Source organism: Hyperoodon ampullatus (genome assembly GCF_949752795.1).
Source record: "Hyperoodon ampullatus genome assembly, chromosome: 1".
Lineage (NCBI taxonomy): Eukaryota > Metazoa > Chordata > Mammalia > Artiodactyla > Ziphiidae > Hyperoodon > Hyperoodon ampullatus.
The window spans coordinates 197415882-197438814 of NC_136914.1; the positions used below are offsets into that span (position 1 = coordinate 197415882).

At 42.6% G+C, this 22933-nt stretch overlaps 1 protein-coding gene across 1 annotated transcript in view; it reads right to left on the reverse strand.

Annotated features, from left to right (window-relative positions):
• Positions 1 to 22933, reverse strand: part of BLNK (B cell linker) — a gene marked incomplete at its 5' end in the record, with an annotated part of 82148 nt that overhangs the window by 9437 nt on the left and 49778 nt on the right. Inside the window, 9 exons of the mRNA XM_079717590.1 lie at positions 125 to 201; positions 3602 to 3633; positions 4197 to 4284; positions 6516 to 6558; positions 7343 to 7370; positions 9107 to 9179; positions 16136 to 16207; positions 17450 to 17531; positions 22399 to 22562. Of these exons, the coding sequence (XP_079573716.1) occupies positions 125 to 201; positions 3602 to 3633; positions 4197 to 4284; positions 6516 to 6558; positions 7343 to 7370; positions 9107 to 9179; positions 16136 to 16207; positions 17450 to 17531; positions 22399 to 22562 (659 nt within the window). The remainder of the gene's footprint in view (positions 1 to 124; positions 202 to 3601; positions 3634 to 4196; positions 4285 to 6515; positions 6559 to 7342; positions 7371 to 9106; positions 9180 to 16135; positions 16208 to 17449; positions 17532 to 22398; positions 22563 to 22933) is intronic.

Here is a 22933-nt window from a genome sequence, read left to right on the forward strand (position 1 = left end):
TCAGCAAATGACAACTCACAGGCTCACTTAAAATAGAATCTGTCCCCAAGCTTCACTCCAAAGTCTCTCTTATAAGGAGTCATGCCCTTTCCTGCAGTTTACTGATAACGAGTTCATTTCATACCTGTTCTGACAAATTGGAATTAGATGAAAAGCTGGGTAATGGGCCATCCACAGTTGGGCTTCCCCCTTCTGGAAATCCTGAAAGGGATTTGAAAAATCAGTGGATCCCATTATATTTTAGCAGTTACTCTGCCTATACCTCAACACTGTGCTGGGAGCTACAAGGAACACACACTGAAAAATCACACACATAAAAAAATCACACACACCAAAAAATCCTTAAGAGTTGTGCTTCTCGAAGTGAGGTCTGAGGACCCTGGGAATCCCCAAGATTCTTTCAGGGCATTTGTGAGGTTTTTTCCAAATACATATCTCTGTGATGCCCAATTTTCCTCATATAGTTCGACCAGTAAAACATATTGTAACAGATTGAATGTAGACGCAGATATGAGAATTCAGCTGCCTCTGTTATCCCAGGCATTAAAGAGATTTTAAAAATGTAAAACAATGCCACTCTTCCCCCTAAATTTTTTTTGCTTGGAAAATATATTTTTTTCCTAAAAATATGTTGTTAACATGTAATGAGTTTAATATTTTTAAAATGGATTCATAAATGTTTTAAATGTCTTCTAACTAATACATTAAATATCATCAGAAAGAAACACATAAACCATAGTTCTTTGGGTCTGCAATGATTTTAAGAGTGTTAGAATGGTCCTGAGGTCAAAATGATTGAGAATTTCTGCCCTAAGGCATAAACTCCCTCAAGGAGCTTACCGTCTAAATGTGGAGACATGGAGACACATGAAATGGAGAAAATACTTAGCTGTATTCATTCATTCATTCATCCACTCAGTCATTCATTCTTTATTGTGTACCTGCCATGGATCAAGGCTTTGGGAATATACAGCAGTCAACAAAACAGCAAAATGCCCCTCCTTCTTGGAGCTTAAATTTTAATGGAGTGAGATAGGCAAAAAAGACATAAGTAAATATATATACAATATTACAAAGTCATAAGTGCTATGAAGAAAAATAGGCAGGGAAGTGGGTGGGGATAGCTTCAGATAAGTAGTATGTTTAAATAGGCTGGTCAGGGAGAGCCTCACTGAGGTGACACTTGGGTAAGATCTGTAGGAGAGGGAGGAGGCCTGTGGATATCTGAGGAAACAATGTTGCAGGTGTAAGGAACAGTGAATGCAAGGGCCTGGCATATTTGAGGAATAGAGAAGGGGCCACTGTGCCTGGACTGCAGTGAGAAAAGGGGTGAAGAATAAGGGATGAAGTCATACAGGAGGTGGTGAAGGGACCAGGTTTGTGGGATCCAGTGGACACTTAGCATGACTTGAGCTTTAACAAGCATGGTCTGGGAAGCTTTTGGAGGGTTTTGAACAGAATAGTGTGATTTGCCTGTCTTTTAACAAGGTCACTCTGACTCCAGGGCTGGAAATAGATAGAAGGGGGCGAGAGCAGAGAGAGGAGGCCAGTTGAGTCTTGCAAGCCCAGGCAGGAGGTGATGGTGGCTTGGAACAGATGGCGTCAGCAGAATTAGCGAGAGTGACTGGATTCCAAATGTATTTTGAAGGAACAGCTGGAAGGTGTGTGAAGAAAGCAAGTGAGGGGACTTCCCCGGTGGCACAGTGGTTAAGAATCTGCCTGCCAATGCAGGGGACACAGGTTCAAGCCCTGGTCCAGGAAGATCCCACATGCTGCAGAGCAAATAAGCCTGTGAGCCACAATTACTGAGCCCACGTGCCACAACTACTGAAGCCTGCATGCCTAGAGCCCATGTTCCGCAACAAGAGAAGCCACCGCAATGAGAAGCCCGTGCACCGCAACGAAGAGTAGCACCCGCTCGCCGCAGCTAGAGAAAGCCCACGCGCAGCAACGAAGACCCAATGCACCCAAAAATAAATAAATACATTTATAAAAAAAAAAAAAGAAAGAAAGTGAGGAGTCATGGGTGACTCTAAGGTTTTTGATCAGAGCAACTAGAGTTGTCCTTTCTTAGGAGGGGAAGTCTGCAAGAGAAACAGGCTTAGATGAACCAACTGCTTCAGATAAAAGTGCCCTGGACGTTCAAAGGTGACAGCCACCATTGTTAACAGGAGGGAGCAATGAGGGCTTGGCAGGCCCAGGAGGGCTGAGTATGAAGGAAGGCTGTGTTCTGACAGATGGGGACAGTATTCCCGGGTGGGAGCAGCAAAAGAGGGTGGGAGGTCACGCTCTCCTAAAGTACATAGTACAAGGAGGTTGGTGGTTTCCGCAGTTTGGGCAGTTGGGGGAGTTAAAGGCTGACATTTTCTGATCCCTGAATATGTGCCAGCCCCGTCCTGTTTCTCACATCTTAGCTCACTTTGCCTTCACTTGCGCCCTTTATGGGAGGAGCTATCAGACCCCATTTTACAGGTGAGGTCTTCCCTGACCACAGCAGCTCTCACTGTCTCCATTCCTCTCTCTACCCACCCGCTGCCACCTTGCTTTATTTTTCTTTATATCACTTTAACATTTGCCTGATATTGTATGGCTTATCTAGTTGTTTATTTCTCCTCTAGTAGAAAAGAAGCTCCATAAAGGAAGGGACTCTGTTTTATTCACTGCTGTATCCTCTGTGTCTAAAATATTGCCTGGCACATGGCAGAGAGTCAATAAGAATTTGTCAATTGAAAGAATGACTTGGGTTGAAAAACAATAAAGGGTATAATAAAGCTTTACATAATAAAAAAACAATAAAATTTCTATAGCTATACTATTTCACTTTGTGTTCAGAATTTTAGGAAAGTTTGTTTCTTTTATTTAAGATGAATCAAAAATCCAATTAAAGCCTAAGAAAAGATTTATGTTTATATAAACACACATACTTTTTGTATATAATAATTATTCTCTTTATTTAAATTTATTGAATCTTGATTATTTTGGAATATTTTCCAAATTATCCATGTACAGTAGGGTTTTATTTTGTGTTTTCATTTTTTTCCTACATTGAGTAGAAAGTAAATCAAGGTTTGGGCAGTTGTGTTCTGTAAGTCTGACTTCATATATTTTTAGGGTATTGTATTATTAGCCTAGGGAAAATTATCCAGATATTTGCCAGATCTTCTTTTCAGGGCACCCTCTGTAGATATATTTTACGATCATTAAAATGTATTTTAGATTCAATTTAAATAGCTATCATTTATTGAAGACCTTTTGTGTACCAAGCACAATATGTTGTTTTACTTAATCATCTTATTTTGAAAATAGTTGCATTGTTGTTGTGAAAAAAAATTAAATAAATAAAAGATGACCAGTAAAATATTCAATCAAAACTAAAAAAGAAAAAAGTAAAAATGATCTCAAATCTATTTACTTTTCAGAACAGCTCCATGAAATAAATATTCTTGGCCCCGTTTTACAGATGAGGAAACAAGCTAGAGAGGATACTAAGATACTCCAGCTGGAAGAGGCAGTGTTGCACTGGACCCCCAGGTGGCTCAGACGTGAAGAGCCAGCCTTAGCTGATACCTGATATTGCTTTTTGTGCCTTCATTGTACTTACTTGGCAGAGGTATGGGTTTTTGATGAATTGGTCTGAAAGGAAGAATTTCAGATTAATTAAAGGGCAAAGCACAAGATGAATAAGTTTGACTTTTTGCTTGCACTGAAGATACTCAGAACAGGTGCATCACAAAGGATCAACAGGAATGGCCAATAAAACATATCTAAAAATAGGAGAGGCACCAAAACCTTCAAGATAAGTAAAATTGTTCCCTTTAATTTTATAAAAAGAGGAGACTTGACGAGTGTTATTTTTTAGTTAAGTCCAATAATTAACCCAAATATTAGTTCAGTCTCTGTAATTCTAAGCAGTTTTTTTAAAGTTGTTACCTACTTAACACCTTTTTAAATTTCATTGCAAAGCAATGAAATATTAAATCTTTACCAATCACAACAAGCCAGTGCTTCTGTGCAGTATAACAATGTAGGTGTTAAGGAAACTTTAATTTTTTTGGCTGCACCGCACGGCATGTGGGATCTTAGTTCCCCGACCAGGGATTGAACCCATGGTCCCTGTAATGGAAGCATGGAGTCCTAACCACTGGACTGCCAGGGAAGTCCCAAGGAAACTTATTTTTAGAGGAAAGAATTCTTACTTCTGGGCAGGAGGAGGAAAAACTTGTGACTGCATATTTTCTTGTCTGTGACTAGACCCTCGGTGGCGTTCAGCAGGTATAGGTTTTTCTGCATTAAGAAAATTATCATAGTAGGATTAAGGTGAAATGTCTGTCCCCATGCCCAAACCCAGAAACATCAACCAAGAGGAACCAGATTTGGTCACATGTCTTCTCATGAGCATGTCTTTCACCAGGATGTCATCCCTTTTTGCACCTGTCAGTGTGGTCGTGTGTCTGAGCTATTAAGACCAGGACTCCTACTCAGCAGTGTTACAAGCACACCCTACCACCTCTGCATTCACCTCTTGGCAGTGTACAAATACATGGGGACTGAACCTGTGGAATCTGGACCTTTAGGTGTGTGATTACAAGTAAAAGCCAGAAGATGGACAAGCTTTGGCCACCCCTGATTTCTATGTGGCCTCCACATAGGTGTTACAACACCCTGGTGTGTCTTCATTAGTCATAAGACATGGTATAAGTAATTTCTTACTGATAAGAAGTAAAATATCAGTGTTTGAGAATGATCTACTTTTTTGAAAAATTAATTGAGCAAATTCAAGGTTATCCCTTTAATAAGTTAAATCTCACTTGCATTTCACTCTTTCCTGAGTGAGAGAGGAAGGGGTGGAGTTATAATTAGTTTGCAGGGAAATGTGCATAACCTGAAATCTAAGAAGTTTATGTTGAAGAACATTTATTGCTGAACCACTAATAAAAGTGATTATAAATTATTGTAATGCTTTATTCTCCCTCAAATTTCGTCTAGGGTGTGTTAAAATCTGGGTATGTCCAAAGGTCTGTCTCCTGCATGGAAGAAAGTTTGAGAACTACTGATCTCCCGTTAGAGGAACCCAAAATAAATAAAAGCAGTAAGAACTCAAAGATTCAAATAAATGATGATAGACTTCAGGGTTTCTTGAGGTGCAGAGAAATTCAGAAGCTTTGAATCTCTGAAGATTGTTTCAAGTTTGTGTCAAGTTACTTCGAGCTGCCACGTGAGGTGTTTTGTTCATGACTTTACAACATGGTAATTTCAGGAGAAACGATGAACACTTTGGTTCCCCACAGTCTGATGAGCTTTGACCACCCCTGCTTTTGCCCTCGTCCTCCAGGAGGCTTCCTTCCTAGGTCAGAAGAGGCCGCTCACCCGCTTTGGGTTTGGATGGCCATTGCCTCTACTCTTGAAATGAGAGACCACGCTCCTGCACTGGGAGCCCTTTGGGAATGAGGACACCCGAGCCGCATGGGACATGCCAAGAGCCTGTTCTCTGATGGTTTTCAGAAGCTTCTGAAGCCATGAAATTTGCACAGGGTTGTACTTACTTCCTACAGAGGCTCACCCTAACGCTCCATTATCGCTCCAAGCTCCCTGCTCAACAGGCATGGAAGACTGTAAGGAATGGAAGGACAGCAAGGCAAAAGCATCAGGAAAGGCAGAAGAAAGCAAGACACAGGAAGGGAGCGGTACCTCAGGAACAGCCTGGGAGAAAGATGTGGGAAATGATGTAAAAAAACTCAACAGAGCAGTCAAAGCAGACAGGTGAGTTGTAATGCACATTCAGAAAATGTCTACCGTCCATTGTGAGACCAGGTGTGCCCACATTAACTCAGGAAGTGGTGAGCTTTTAACATTGGGTACCTTCAAGATTGGAATTAGATGGGTGCAGGTTTTTAATTTCTATATAGTGTTTTAAGTGTTGAGCTTATGGATGATTCTTCTTCTTTCTGTTTTTTTTCTCCCCAGTATTTTTCAAATACAAATATTTTTTTAAATGGTAAAGTTCTAATAAAAAGTATACATAAGGGTTTTAGGTTATGATAAAACGACGCAAGGGAAGCATTTGAAGATGTACTAAGATAGATGTTTGAACTCAGGAAACATTATTTTGAAAACTTAGCACAAGAACTTGTTCGAACAAACAGGTTTTTAAAAATTCATTACCTTAACTTAGCCATTAATTCTAAGATATGTGACTGGCTCTAAATAAGTCTTCACACCTATGTAACACTGTGACACTGTTTCTGGCAAGTCATATCTGTCTACAAACAGGCAGGTTTTGGGCATGTAGACTGTGGCCTGCCCCAAAGGTGCAGCCTGGCAAGCTCAGGTCCTGATCAGCTTTGCTACTCACTACTCATGGCAAAGTAAAGACTGTTCTGTTTAGAAAATTGAGTTTTATGTTCACAGTTGCCTTATGAATAATTAAAGAAATTTAGAAATACATTTGTGTACAAATCCTTAATCAAAATAACTTTCAGAGGACATGCTCATCTGTCAAAGTAAAATAGGCTTACCTTCACAAACACTTGAGGCATTCTGTTGAGAGACAACTGGAGTCTATTTTAAAAAAAAAAAGAAAGGCAAGGATCTTCAATACAGGGGTATGTGGAAATAAAAGTCAAAGCAATATTATTAAAATAAATACTGGGGGAGAACATTTCTTTGATGCATAGCTTTTCTTTCAGTCACAAGACCAACAATTAAAAACACACAGTCCCCCAGCCCGCTTTTGCATTAAGTGACAATGGACTGGAAGTGTGTCAGGAAAGGAGCGGTGTCATCCTGGCCTCCCCACTCTGTCAACAGGGTTGGTGGATGCCATGACCCCCAGCAGCTGCTGGGCAGTAGTGCTTATGCAGTGGAAATCTGGCATCTGGCTTTGGTCTCAGGGCCCCACCATCTTGGTGTTTGTAAGGGACTGTAGATGGCAGGCTACAGTACAGATAACAGGTCAAGGTGGGCTTCCTCGAATAGTGGGCTGGCCCAGGTTCCCCACGTTCTGCCCAGAAGTTGAGTGTACTCAGGCCTTTGTGCCTGATATGCGGTTGTCAGTCATTAGTTCCCAGACCAGCGGGTGGGAAGCAGACACAGGGGAAGACAAAGGTCTTGGGACGCAGGGAGCCTGACCACTGATCGGCCGTTCACATTCAGTGAAGCCGCCGGGTTCAGGGAGGCTGTGAGCCTCCCAAGTGAGGATCCCAAGTTTCTCTTGGACCGTCTGGGCAGCAACATGATTGCTGTGTTCACCTTAGCGGAAAAAAGCATCATCAACTTTAAATAAGTGGACAAGAATAAACATTGCGGGAAACCTGAAGCACATTTAAATGCAGAATTAACTCACCGTCTTCAGTGGCGTAGCTGTTTTTTTCCTGGGGGATGAAAAGAGATTGGCTTTGTTAAAACACAACAAAGATAAAGAGGAGCTGATGACTTATCATTTTACTCTCAAATTTAAACTAGAATAATGAAAGTGATACAAGTGTGTAGGAAGACTATCCTTGAAGGGAAGGGAGGGATGAAAGCAGGATTTAGCCATGATCCTTCTAGCCTCAGATAGGGTCTGCTGACAGATGGCAAAGGGGTTAATGGGGATAAACAGGAGCACCAGTTGCCAGGGAATCAGGATAACTGAGCTCTTGTTCCAGTTCTGCTACTGATTACCCTGTGACCTCAGGCCTGTTTCTCTCAGCTGTGAGGGCCAGTCTGAACTTTAGTTTCTTCATCTGTAAAATGAGGACCAGAATCAGCATTTTCAAAGTGTGTATGTAGAGCCGTCCCTTCCCCCAACAGCACCCCAGGGCTACTGTCTGGGGAAGGAGGGTGGAGACATGAGGGTGGCCAAGCAGGTACATTTGTAGCCAGCACCTCCCCACTCCAATGTCCCCCCTGCTTCAGGTGACTCTTCTCTGCTAGACGTCTGCCTAGAATTTCATTCCAAACAGATAAACCCAAGACCGACACAACACAAGTTGGAAACCCACTCTGATCTCTGGTCCTGAAGGTGCTTGCCTGGCCTAACGTACTGGTCTGTCTTAGTTCAGTAGAGATTGGACTCTAATATTGCTAATGCTCTCTAATTCTCTTCCATGTTTATTTTGAACACTGGCTTTCTCTTTATCTCTCACTTTGTTTTGGCTGAGAGCTGGAAGATTGGGGGAAGAATACTAACAATTCCCAAGTGCCTCTAAGATGCCTGGCACTGGGTTAGGCTTTTCACATATTTTTTAAACCTCACACTGTCCTTTTTAAATGGGTGTTTTTATTACATTTTAGAGATTTGGAGACTAAGTAACTTGCCTGAAGTGATAAACCTAAGCCAGGAGAGAAGTGTGCAGCGTTTTGTTTAATAAACCCCTGAAATGGAGAATTTCTTTGCTTTACTCAGAGGCAGAATTAAGGCTATAACCATGCAGGCTTGCTTTGGACAGATTTAAATGTGCTTTTAAAATAACCTATTGAGCCAATATGAAATTATGGGGTCACTGTGATATTAACACGTTACATTCACCCAATATCTTACAAAGCTCTTCTAAGTTCAATGAGAAAGAATGACTCTCTCATCTCCCTTTTGAAAGGAACCTTGGCAGTGTTGCTTTGATTGAACACCCAGTGCATGCTGCTCTGTGTACACATTTGTTTGCAGATCACTAACTACTTGGAAGAGAAACCGAGGAGTAGGAAGTAGGGATGAAACCTGCTGGTGGGTCTTAAAATTATTCAGATGCTGGAGCTTGTGTCTTGTGGAACACAAGTCAGTGAGCTCAAGATTTAGCTAGAAGATTATGGGAGGAAAGACTACTAGTTTTTGATGTCAGCAGGAACAGCCCTAGTCCAACTTGAAGCATGCATGGGTGTGGAGAAGACCAGGGCAATAGGGTTTCATTTCCACACTCTTCAGGAACACACCTATTGTAATGTTAGGTGCACCTGCATATGAGCTTGGGCAGGTATGCTCTTCTGAATGGAAATAGCAGGAAAACACCCCACTCTGGCCCCCAGATTCTCAGGCAGGACTCCTTTGTGGATTCCAGGCAGCTCTGCTCACAGCAGTGATGGAGACCATACACTGAATTCACAGAGTCGCTTCTCTGCAACAGGAACTTACCCAGCCCTGGGCAGTGGGGATGGCGCAGCAGGTGAAGAGGTTGACTTAGAGTCCCAGGCCCCGCTCTTTCGACCTGCGCAGACATATACACAGGTTAGTCTCTAGCCCTGAGCTGAGGCTGATGGTCACAGTGAGCTGGGCTTGCTGGCAGGCTCAGAAATATATGCACGTTTTTTCTTACTTTCAGCTAAGCATATATAAGTAGTTACATTGAAGTTTTGGGGGAAAACCTATAGGCAAAGGTGATGAAACATTTTATAAATGCCAATTTATAAGCTCAGAACTAGGATGTTATTTAGGAACTCCATCTAAACATTGCTAAATGACCTTCTCATTTCCCCCATGGGACAAGTTCAGAGCCCCTGATTCTGTGGGCTCAATAAGAGCTCACAAGGGTTCCTATGGAAGGGACCTAAGAGCCCACACTTGTATCCATATGCACTGCACAAATGTGCACAACAGCAGTGCCTAGAGACAGAGGGGCACAGACCCACCACTCCTGATCACACCTATAGACACTGCTCATTCCTAACCACATTTACACAGTACACAAACCTAACCTCACATTGGAGAACACTCATTCATTCATTCATCTCTGAGTTCTTAGGGCCTTTGCTCATTGCAGAAATAGACAAACGGAGAGAAGCAGCAAGCTATTACCCAAATCTCATCTTCTGAAGTCACAGAAGGGACCCAGAGGGCCTTGTCCACCGCGCCCATTTCCCCTCCCTCTACCTGAAGATAGAAGCCAGAGCATCGTTATGAGGGAAGAAGGTGAGAGACAGGCAGAGATTCACTGCTGAGATAGGGAGCAGGCCTGGATGGGGAGAGGCCAGAGCTAAGCCAGCTCCCCTCAGCGCGTCCCAGCTGCCTCCTCTCAGGCTGATACCGCCTGCCTGGACATTACTGCTCAGTGAGATAAAGGCTCTCTACTGAATTAAATTGAACTGAATAAATGTTTTAATTAAGAACTTACTACATTTATAAGTCCACAATTCCTAATGGACTTAAAGGGGATACTCTGTACATATAGGTTGGACTTGCCCACAGTATGTATTGTTTGAGTTTGCAAGATAAAACACACATAAGTAAACACTGAGGTAATAATCTATTACCAAGAATTATTGAGAACCTGCTATGTGTAAAGCCCTTGGAGGCATTGTGTTAGGGACTGTGGAAGAACTGAAGAAGTAGACATAGGCTTCTGCCCTCTCAAAATTTATAACAAGAGAAGACACATGCATCCCCATGCCACCTCATCTGACAGGACCACCTATTCCAAACACAAAAAAAGGGAAAAAGTCCTCGAAAAGTATTAAATGCAGAGATCATAAAGTTCATTCTCATGTACTTGACTAGAGAGAGGCCTTCAGGCTCTCACTCAGAGCCCATTTACTCTTTCTACACATAGTCCTTACATAGGGCTAATTTCCATAAGCATTCACCAGTGGCATCTGGTGAAGGAACGGCCCCTCCCATGTAACCCTTACTTAGATGTAAGCTGACCTGGATGGGATTTTTTTTTTTTTTTTTTTTTTTTTTTGCTGTACGCGGGCCTCTCACTGTTGTGGCCTCTTCCGTTGCAGAGCACAGGCTCCGGACGTGCAGGCTCAGCGGCCATGGCTCACGGGCCCAGCCGCTCTGTGGCATGTGGGATCTTCCTGGACCGGGGCACGAACCCGTGTCTCCTGCATCGGCAGGCGGACTCTCAACCGGATGGGATTTTTAAAAACATTTTGAGAAAGAAACTACATATGGAATTTTTAACATTTCCTCCGACAATAAATGGAAATGTCATCTGAATACATAGTAGTATGAGTCTAACTGTGTTTTATTAGCAAGGGTATCAAGTTGATATTGTTCTTCACATTCTCAATACTTAAGATTCACATTGTGAAAATACACTTGGCTACTCATAGTTGTTGATAGAAAGTTTCAGGGAAGAGAAAAAAAACCCTCGTCTGAAAAATAAGGAAGCAGAAAGAAGGTCTAAGTCAGAATTTCCTCCCAGGGGTCCCCTCTCTTTTCACCAAGGGCTCGCTTGGCCTGGGCATGTTATTGTTGTCATATCTACTGCCTGGCTTCTTTACTAAGCTTCCCTTTCCTTCATATCTGCAAACAGTCGGCCAACGTCTTCCTTTCCCCTTCCCTCCTCGTAAATAACTTCTGCAATCAGAGGAGAGGGAGGGGCATGCTGGCTGTCCTCTGTGGTGGTGGAGTCCAGTACAAGCTCTGGTTTTGCAGCAGGAAGACAGGGTTCTAGTTATTTCTCTGCCACCAAACTGGCTGTGTGACCTCTTACGAGCCACTATGCCTCAGTTTCCCCCTCTGTGAGATGGGGATGCCACTAGCTACTTTATCTAACACAGAGTTACTGTGGTTAGGTAATAAGGTAACTTTGAACATGTAAAGAATTAGCCAAATATAAAGTAATATTGCTGGAAAGGGACTGAAAGTTTAGAGGGTCAAAAATGTTATGCTAAGTGAAAGGAGTGAGATGGAAAGACTGCATATTATATGACTCCATCTATATGAATGTTTGGAAAAGGCAACTCTATAGCAACAGAAAGCAGATCAGGGTTACCCAGGGCTGAGGATGGGAACAGCACTGACCACAAATGAGCATAATGGCTCTTTTGGAGTTGGGGTAGGCCCAGAAAGTTTCTAAAACTGGATTGTAGTGCTGGTTACAAAACTATATAAATGTAATGATTTACAAAAAACATTGAATTATACATGTAAAATGAGTGAGTTTTATGATACATAAGTTATAGCTCATAAAGGATCTCAGTAAATATGATTATTGTTATTTTCATTTTCTCATCTTGTTATCAACCACGGCAGTATCTCTAGGTGCCGGGCACTGTGCCAGTTACTTCACATGTGCCACTTCTAAGCCTCACATAACATAAAGGGGAGCAAACAGAGGCTCAGAGAGGTTAACGGGCAGGGCCAGGGTTGGAAACCAAGGCCATTCAAGTTGAAAGCCTAGGCAGGCAGTGTCCTCTCTAGCCAATATCTCATAATGTTACTCTGGGGCACGATTTGGCATGTCAGATTCACTTGCTGCTTCTCCCTTATGTGGGGAAATATTAGTGAAACAGAGGGCTGCTTTTGTGAATGCCCACGGGAGGATGGAGAGTTACTCCTCGTAGGCCAGTGGTCCTCTCTGCCACCCTGGCTGAAGTCAGACCCCGGGTCATGGCTGGGGTAGGACAACACTGTACCCTTCTCATTGCCAGGATCCCTGCTTCCTGGCCAAGCCGAATTCTTGGTTGGAAAGCTCCAAGGGAGAAACTGGGGATGCAATAGAGGGAGATGTGTCCAAAAGCATACTAATAAAAGAGAAAAATCATCTTTGTTTAAATCATAGGGAGCAAAAAGTTATGTTAAGGTTTGATTTAACAGCACAGGCCTTGCACTAGCCGGTGCTTACCGAAGTTTCTTAACTTGGAAAACAATTTACCCTTACTTTTTCCTTCTATCATGTATATTTTATGCATCATCCTCTTTTCAGTTTTGCATACAGTGGTGGTAGGTTTCCTTATTCTTAATGATCTCAGTGTTGGCATTGTAAGCCCTTGGGATTTAACTCTCTTTTAGCTGTTATAGACACCCTATTACCATTAGTGGGGCTTGCATACGAGCCGAAGCATCCCTTACTCTCAGGTACTATATGAACTCTTACAAAATACATAAAAGAGATTTAATTTAACAACTTAAGAATAATTTGGGCTATGGGTAAAATTCTGCTTGCATATTAGCAGGGAACTGTAAATTCCGAAACTCCTCCCCTATTTTAAGAAATAAAGAGATAGAATACTTTAAAAATGCTGTTTACTTAGTGCAAGCTCAGAAATACATGCTCTGTCTACCCTTTTCTGACAAAAGCTACAAATTAGCCAGAGGTTGCGCTGCCTTCTTCTAAAAGCTCATTTAGAGATAAATCACAATGGACTTCAGTCTTTCAGTTTGTTTAGACCAGTGCTTCTTAACTGGGAGTGCTTTTGTCCCCCTCCCCCAGGGACTTTCTGCAATGACTGGAGACATCTTTGCCGATCACTACTGGGGAAGGGGGTGCTAGTGGCATCTAGTGGGCAGAGGTCAGGGATGCTGCCAAACAGCCTGCGATACACAGGACAGCTCCAACAAAAATCACCTAGCCCCAAATGCCAACTGTGTTGAGGTTGAAAAACCCCGAAATTTAGAGTAAAACTTTATATGGAAAGGAAGAAACACTTCTCTGAGATGTGTACCAGGTGATGTGCCAGACTGGTCATGAGTCAAGGCAGGTTAAACAAGGGATTCTGAACAATAACAATAATAAATCACAAAGAGCTATCATTTTATGAGTGTGATTCATATCTTTTTACTCATGTAATTCTCACAATACCCCTAGGCATAGGTGCCATTTTCCCCTTCATTTTTTTCAGGAGAGGAAACTAAGAAACGGAGGGATTACTTAGCTTGCTCAAAGTCTGGCACCTAGTGAGTGAAGACTTGGACCCTCTGGCTTTGGAGTCTGTGCTAACTCCTGCTACTGTACTTCCCAGTATGGAACATGAAGGAGAGGGAGAGCCTACCTCTGCACCTAATTCGCTATGTAATCTGCGGCCAGCACCCTATTAGCCATCAAAGAGCCAAAAGCAACATTAACCAGAGGCAAGTGTGGTGTGGGACTTTAACAGAAACCCCTGACACCTCAGCGCTTTCATGATGCCTATCAGGGAACTTTCTGAAGGCTTTAAAGACAATGATCAGTTATTTAAAGACACAGGCAAGTAGTCTGATTATTCCTTTTATAAAAATCATCTCTGAAAACTGTACTGTTTGCACACTCAGAAACTCCCTCTAACTGTTCAGGTTTGTTCCCTACCCGCGCCCCCCCTCCCTCAAGTTATCTCACTTCCTTCCTCCTCCTGAACTTCCTCCTGTCTATACCCAATAATCATTTAACCAGGAAATTATTTTCTTGTTCAGGTTTTGTTTCTTCATCTGATGCCTCTAGTGATAAAATATAGCTATACTAGGTTAATATAAAACTAATGAATAATAAATCCAGTGGGCTAATGCCTTCATGATGGGGCCATGTGATTCCTTAAAGACAGCCAGAGTTGGGGGACTCAATCGCTCTCTCAACCAACTGACCCATCTACCATTTCAGCACCTACTCTGAGCCAGGTCCTGTCTAGGCCTTGGAAACACAGCTATGAGCAAGACATGGAGCTGAGAGTCTTATGGGAAAGACAGGCTGATTGGAGTATTGGGTGTGTTTTAGGAAGAAGAGGTCTGTGTAAGGCAAGAAGAGCATTTTAAGATGTAAGCACCAGAGAGTATTAAACTATTACTCTAAAGGAGGATTTAAGCCTTCATTTATCTGTTTCAGTGAAAGGTTTTCTATTCCAGTAATAACAGCCCTTCTGAGTTATCACGTGTCAGGAGTCTCTGTTTCAGTTGGGACCAAAGCGACCTCGCCGTGCCGTTTTAGGTTGGTGTGTTGACATTTGTTCCCAGAAATTAAGATGAGCTGGATAAGATGCCTCTGACCTCCAGTCCCCAAGTATAAAGAGCCTGTGGATTCCGAGGGGGAGGATAAATACGAACTTGTGAAGAGGGTGAGCAATTGCATAGGAAATGAGTCTAGGAAAAGATTTTTTAAAATACTCTTCTTTCGTTTTCTCTCAAGGAGCACGTCCCTGAAAGCAGAGGTCAGTCTCCCAGTCTCTGTGTTCAGCCTTCAGGTCTGGGAGAGAAGGGAGTGTGTGTTTGTGTGTGTGTGTGTGTGTGTGTGTGTGCGTGCGTGCGTGTGCGTGTGTGTGTGTTTGGTACAGGGTGGGGGAGAGGAGAAGGAGAGAATGCTGTTGAGGAAGCTCCTGCACCTCTCTGTGCTGTAAAAGGGTTGGGGTATGGGCGCCACTCAGTACTGTGGGCCTCAGTCTGGGGGTTGCCAAACCCTACAGGAGACACCTAGGAACCAATGAGTGTTCATGGTTTGGGTAGGGATGACATGGTAAAAACTAACTTTATAATGGAATGAAGCTAGCAACATTTGGAGGGGGTCAGAAGCTCATCTCAGTGACTGAGGAGAGAGCCTAGAGGCAAGAGTATGGCTAGTGGACTCTGTAAGACAGAAGGTATGAAGTGATAAAGTAAAGAAAGCCTGGTTCAGGTGGCGGCAACTAAAATAGAACAGCAAATTCAGGAAAAAGCAAAGCAGAATTGGGAAAGAACATGGGCCCTCTGAGACATGGAGCCTGGAGGCTGATGTGTAAAGAGGAATACGGATGCCCGAAGGGTAGGGGTGATGGATACACTGAGCTTGAGGTAGTGGGAAGGTCAACGTGTTCAGAAGGGAAGAAAGGTCAAGGTTGGACACCAGAGAGTTATCAGCTTAGACCAGAGAAGTGAAGCCAGAAGAATAGATACACCAGAAAGAAGTGAAAAATACTACTCTACCGAGCACCTACTGTGTGCCAGGCACTGCATTAAGAATTTCCCATTCACAATTTCAGAATTCTCCTGTCTCAGGGCATGGGCTGTTATCTCCATTTACTGATGAGAAAATGTGATGCTTGGAGAGGTGAAGTACAGACCCAAAGTGACACAGTTGATAATGGGGAGCACTGGGATGCCTGGCCCATAACCCAAGCTCTTAACCACACGACATTCTGAAGGAAGAGCAGAGGGCTGAGGCTGCACGGTGCAGGCGTCCTCATCAGGGGAGGGGAGAAGGAGGGCAAGCCAGCCAAGTGCCCAGAGAGGTAGGACGAAAAAAAGGACTTGTCTGATAGAGGCGCAGGGGCACGGGGCCGAGGGTCCCCTCACATAGGTGCCCCCAGACAGTGGATGAGCATGAGGAGAAGGCCTCTGTTACCATTTATTAGGACATTTGGAAATACAAGGGATTATTAATATTCGCTCTGAGTTGTTTGTCTTATTTAGAACATATTAAAAATGAAACCCCCAAATGTAGTAATTTCACAATTAAAAAAACAGAAACAAAACCACCAGATCATGTGTACACTCTACCTGAAGCTGTCCCTGGAGGTGAGGCTGGCTTTGAGGAGTTATTTGGCTTGGTTGATCTATTCACCATGGGAGCTGAAACACAAAATCACACCTGTATTATAATTATACACACACACACACACACACACACACACACACACACATATATAGTAGATAGTCTACTGAGGGAGATTCACACTTATGGAAAAATGCATTGTGGAAATGATGGGTCAGACCAGAGAATCTGCAAAGAATGGGAGACACAATTAGTAAGCCCACAAGCCATTAAAAGAAACCTTCTCAGAAGAAAAAAACATTTTTAGAATGAATATATTAATGATTAAAGTGAATACTGGCTTGGAATTTCATTTGCCAAACTGGGTGTCTAGGAGATGAAAGAGTTTGTTTTTTTTACCAGGAGACGTGCATTGAACTATCAGTGGAGGGGCCAGATTAATAGCCCCACCTTCCCTGCCACACGTAACACACGTAACACATATCATTCCTCTTGGATTTTGTAGGTTTATGGGGGGGTGGAGGTGGGGGCATTTAATTTGTATTTATTGTTTCATGGTGATGGGTGAATTCAGGAATTCTGGTGGGTCTAGAAGTTGTTGGTGATACTTAGGGCGTGGGAGAGGGCTGCGACGTGATGGCAGTGTAGAAACTGAGTATTGCTACTTTGGAGTCAAGTTTATTAGATGAGTAATGTTACTTGAAGAGGCAGCGTTTATACAGGATTATATTTTCCATAGCGACTATATCCAGAGTGATCATACACTGTTCCACGCCTCATCTGAGGCTGTGTGGCACAGGCTTTTGAAGATAATTTGTTTGTAACTGCGTTTGTTATTTCATGAAGGATTTACAAATGAAATGTTTCTAATGGGCCTGAGATAGCACTCACTTTTAAAGGATTAGAACATAGAGCATATTTTACTCTTTCATTTTTTCAGTCCTCTGCAGAAACTGTTCCTGGTGCAATATTTGTAAGGTCAACATGGTGGCTCATGACTTTGTGAGTATTAGGTTTTATAAGAAATCCATTCTAAGTGAGGAGCTAAAGAGAAGAACTTAGGTGCTTTTATACCTTGAGAAGAGAGTATTAAATCATGGAAGAGGATGGAGAAAGAAGGGTAAAGGCTATAAAACACAGAGATGGGTTGCTCACTATGCTCTCTGTTCCACTAGCCAAAGGAGGCAAATGCTATGGCCACAGAGGAGAGAGCCCTGGGCACTATCATTTCTGAGCCCCTTAGAGCTTGCTACCAAATGGCCTTGTATGCCTCTATCAACTGCAGAAGTTTTCAGGTTCTTAAAACTACAAACGCTTGCCTTTGTCAGATGAGAGTGAACTGTCTTCTGTGGGATGAATATAGTTTTCATCTTCATCTTCCACAGGGACCACATAATCAGCCTAAAAGAAATACAGAAATGCTGTATATTCAGAGTTTACTGCATAAGAAGCAGTGATATTTAAAAAAATCTTCTGAGATATAATCCATATACCATTAAATTCCCCTATGTAAAGTGGTTTGGTGATTTGTAGTATATTAACAGAGTGTGCAACCATCACTGCAATCTAGCTTTACAACATTTCCATCACCCCCAAGAGGAACCCTGCACCCATTAGTCACTCCCATGCATCCCCTCCCCTGACCTAGTCAACCACCAACCTTCTTTCTATCTTTAAGATTTGCCCATTCTGGACATTTTATATAAATGGAATCATACAATATTTCAATACACAGTCTGTCATAACTTCTTTCATTTAGCATAGTAATTTCAAGGTTTAACCACGTTTTAGTACTTCATTCCCTTTTATGGACAAATTATATTCCATTGTATGACTATACCACATTTTACTTATCCATTCATCAGTTGATGGACATTTGGGTTGTTTCTACTTTTTTGGCTATTATGAATAACGTTGTTGTGAACGTTCATGTACAAGTTTTGTGTAGATGGACATTTTTCTTGAGAATATACATAGTGGTGGAATTGCTGGGTCATGTTGTAGCTCTATATTTAATAGTTTGAGGAACTGTTAAATTGTTTTCCAAAGTGGCTGCACAATTTTTCCATTCCCACTGGCAATGTATGAGGTTCCAATTTCTCCACAAATTCACGAATACTTGTTGCGTAGTGGTTAAGAATCTGCCTGCCAATGCAGAGGACACGCTCCACAACAAGAGAAGCCACCACAATGAGAAGCCCGCGCACTGCAACAAAGAGTAGCCCCCGCTCTCCACAACTAGAGAAAGGCCGCGCACAGCAACGAAGACACAATGTAGCCAAAAATAAATAAATAAAATAAAATTTTAAAATTAAAAAAAAAAGATTTATATCTATGTTTTCTTCCAAGAGTTTTATAGTTTTATCTTACACTTAGACCTATGATCCAGTTTTATTTAACTTTTTATATATGGTGTGAGATTGGAGTACAATTTCATTCTTTTGCATGTGTATATACAGTTATCTTAGCACTGTTTGTTTAAAAAACTAATTTTTCCCGTTGAATTGTCTTGGCACCTTTGTCAATAATCAAATGACCATAAATATAGGGAGGGAGTGATTTTATAAGAGGTAAATAAAGTAACCAGATCTCAGAAGTGGTTTTTACAACCTGCCTTGGTTGGTTGCCAACATGGGGACTGGGAGAAACAAAAAACAAACATTTATTGAGCGCTTATTGCCAGGTGCTCTTCTAAGTACTTTACATGTGTAATCTCACTTACTCCTTGTAATAACCCAAAAAGGTAGGTACCACTAGTACTATACTATAATACTATACTAAAGTTGTTACCTGCCAAAATAAGCAAATGATCAAGAATCATCATAATCTGTGTCCTAACAAGTTCATCTTCATGTTGCTACAGTGTTTTAATATAAACCCCATTATCCCATGTTCACATCACAAAAAACTGGCTGTAGTTACATGAATAATTGGTCTTTTGAAGCCAAGCAGATTATTCTACTGCCACAACCTACATGCTATTAGAATTCTTCCTCAGTTTTTACAATAGCATGATTAAAATATAGATGATTATTTAAAAAATAATCTTAGATCAACTCCAGTGTTTAGATGTTCAGTACTAAGACACCTGCTATAGGTATTTACATGTTTGCCTTCCCCCAAACTTTAAATGTGAAAAATAGGAGCACCACGGATTCATCTTATTTTCACTTTCCCATTGCCCTTCACCCCATTCCATATCAGGAGTCGCTAAGATGAGCTATTAAATGCCTACATGAGTTTCTTGCTTAATACAACTCATGTGAACATTTAATAGCTTTACATACATTATTTTACTGTATTCTTTCAATGATACCTACTATTAAGTTAGGTATACTTATCCTCATTTTACAGATAAGGAATTTGAGAGCAGTTGAGTAATCTATCCAAGGTCACATAAAATCACAAAATTGATGCCCTGCAAGGACAGGTACTGGGTCTGCTTTGGGCACCAATGAAGCCCTGCCACATTTGTGTTGAATGAAGAGTGGATACTGGAGAGGTGGCCTAGGATAGCTCTTTAGCACCTGGGATCTAGTATCTAATCATCTGATTTCAAATGCTGGCTCTATCATTTACCTCTGTGACCTTGGACAAGTTCTTCAACCCCTTTGCACCTCATCTGTACCATTTCCTCATCTGTAATGGGGATGATAATAGCACACACTTCCTAGGGTTGCTGTGAGGATGTAATGAGATAATACATACAGAGTGCTCGGAACACCACCGACACACAGCACTTGTCAAGTGTTAGCCGCTCTCGTTGTTACAGCACAGATGCTCCTTCCTCCCACCTCCAACTCTCTGATCAGCCTGTACCCCCATATTTTGCCTGTAACCTGTATGGCAGAGCTAAACATTTTCATTTATGCTTCTGTTTGACTTCTTTTCCTGTCTAATGGCTCAGCCAGATCTTAATGTTGGCTTCTTTTTTCTTTTTTAAACCTCTTTCTCATCTTGACTGTCCATCTGCCCATTCCAGAATGTGCCTCCTCCAGACTTCTCCTTTTCCCACTGGTTCAGACTTGCCTGAGCCACCTCCACAAGGCTGCTATTAGCAAAGCTCGGCCTCTCCCCACTGGGGTCCACCTCCAGTTAGTCACAGAAAAGGAGAGCTTCACATAACCCACAGTCTTCATTTGTATTCTGTGTCTGAATTGATATCTTCATATGGATTTGCCGAATGCTGAAAGAATTCATGGTGAGACCCTAACAGATGGTCTCCCTACCATGTCCCATGCTCAGATTCTCCCGGCCACCCTGTTCTTACCCTGAAAGGGCAGCATTCCCTCTCATACTGACAGACAGACTGAGGATTGACAAACCACACTCATTCTCAGTCTGCTGACTTCCTGACTTAAACTGTCCCTAGAGAGGGGGTCATAAACTCAAATACTTACAGGAGCAGGCGTGGAAAAATAATGGGACATGTACAGAGTCAGGGTGTGTGCAAGTCTTATATGAGTGATGGGGATGATGACAAATGGAAACAGGGGCCAGGGATTCACAGCTGAGCTGGAGTATTGCCATGAGGCTCAGCTGCTTTGAGGCCATGGCTCGCCAAGTGTTGACAGGCCCTCAGTCTTCAGGAGAAACTAGAAAACTGGATTTTATAAAGAATCTAGAATATGGTAGAAAGGAATCCAATATATATATGATACATGGAATCGTTCTTTGTGTGAGGCACTGTATTTAGTGATATATATATATATATATATATTCCTTTATTAAATCTTTAAAATAACCTGAAGAGAGGAAAAGCTGAGACTCAGAGAGTTTATCTGACTTGCCTAAGTCACACAACTAGTAAGGGTCAAAGCAGGAATTTGAGCTTGGATGCTGCCTCTATTTTATTTAAAAGTCTCTCTTTTCCATCTCTTCTTGGGCTACAAATTATTCTAAGGTGGAAATGAAGGTCATTTCACAACATGCTCATAAGCTGTAGGTTTTATCATCTACAGGCATTTAAAAACAAGTTACTTCTGGGGCTTCCCTGGTGGTGCAGTGGTTAAGAATCCGCCTGCCAATGCAGGGGACGTGGGTTCGAGCCCTGGTCCGGGAAGATCCCACATGCCGCGGAGCAGCTAAACCCGTGCACCACAACTACTGAGCCTGTGCTCTAGAGCCCGCGAGCCGCAGCTGCTGAGCCCGTGTGCCACAACTACTGAAGCCCGCGTGCCTAGAGCCCGTGCTCTGCATCAAGAGAAGCCACCGCAATAAGTAGCCGTGCACTGCAACGAAGAGTAGCCCCCGCTCTCCACAACTAGAGAAAGCCCACGCGCAGTAACGAAGACCCAACGCAGCCATAAATAAATAAATAAATAAATAAATTTATAAAAACAAGTTACTTCTTCGAGAAGCTGCAGTAAGATTATGTCTGGTGATGGTTAAGAGTTGCCTTTAATGTTATTTTCTTTCTCAGACTGTTACACTTGTAGGGTTGTTCTAATGGCTAAGTTTGAGGGCTTGTCTTTGACTCTATTTAAAATACAAGTACATCTGGGAGCCATAACATATTAGGCTTTATCAGTCATTCCTGCAATAGCCTGAATGTGTTTACCTGTTCATTTTTAAATTGGAACAATTCCATATGGAATAAGACGTGAAAATCTAGGTGCTGGCAGAAGGGAGAATGATGACATAAACCTAGAGTTGGGTCCTGGACAATCGGCAAAGATGGTCCCTGGATACCCAGGGCTGGGGAGAGGGAGTGAGAAGCAAGAGCTGTGGAGGGAAGTGAGGGGTCAGCTCCTCCACGGGTTGTGCAGCGTCTTCCTACAGACTAGGGGTCTCCAGTGTACGTCCCACTGCACCCCTCTGCATTTTAGAGGAGGAGGGTGGAGGATCAGAGAGAAAAGAAGGTGGGGGAAAGAAAATGAGGCAGGACAGGGAGAGAAGCAATGGAGAATAAAGAGGGAAATATATTATGGAGGAAAGAGAGGTTTGCAGGAAACTGAGGGAATTTGCAGGAAACTGAGGGATTCTTCCTCAAAGCAATAATTAGAGGGCACAGCTCCAGTATGGATATATATGCCTGTAGTAAATGAAAGTGCTTAAAATAAGACCATATATGCCATTTTTAAAGAAAACATCCTTTCAACATAACAGTGGAGAGTTAGAGGGGGCAGGGTGGCTAGTGCTGGCCAGAGAGCAGGGCCTGGAGGAAGGAAGACACGCCTGAGGCCACACTCTCCTGCCCCTCCCCCTATCCGGCCCACATCCTGCCTTCCACTTGGTCTGGGCAGTCTTCTGGACAGATTTACTTTACCTCATCCTCAAGGAGCTCTTTGGGTCTGGGTGGGACTTGAGGTTTATGCAGAGAAGTCGGGGCTGGCAGAGTAGCGGCCTGCCTTGCCTTTGCCGAAGGCCAGTTGGGTTTACTGGGAAGGGTCTTGCTGAAGGGCGGAGACTGCCTCTGGCTTGACCGATTGTCTTTGAGAGGAAAAACAACAAGAACAGCAAAGCATAAGATGAACAGGTTCTGGATCATTCCCTGGGCGGAAGCCACCGAGATCTAGAAAGTATAAAACCCCCAGCATCTATGTAGCCAACACATTATTAACTGGGGCATTCCCTTAAAGAGTAGAATGACACGTTAGGCAAAAATTTCAACTGCCCATTAACTTACATTATAAAAACCAGAAGAATGTCCTCATCAAAAACATCCTCCTAGGGATTGATGGAGACCCACAGACCCAGGTGAGCAGACAGCCCAAACACTCTGCTAAACAGATGGTGACCTTGAGGGGGGTGGTCTCAGGGGGGGCGGTACTCCTCAGTGGTTCACTTTACTCCATGAAGCC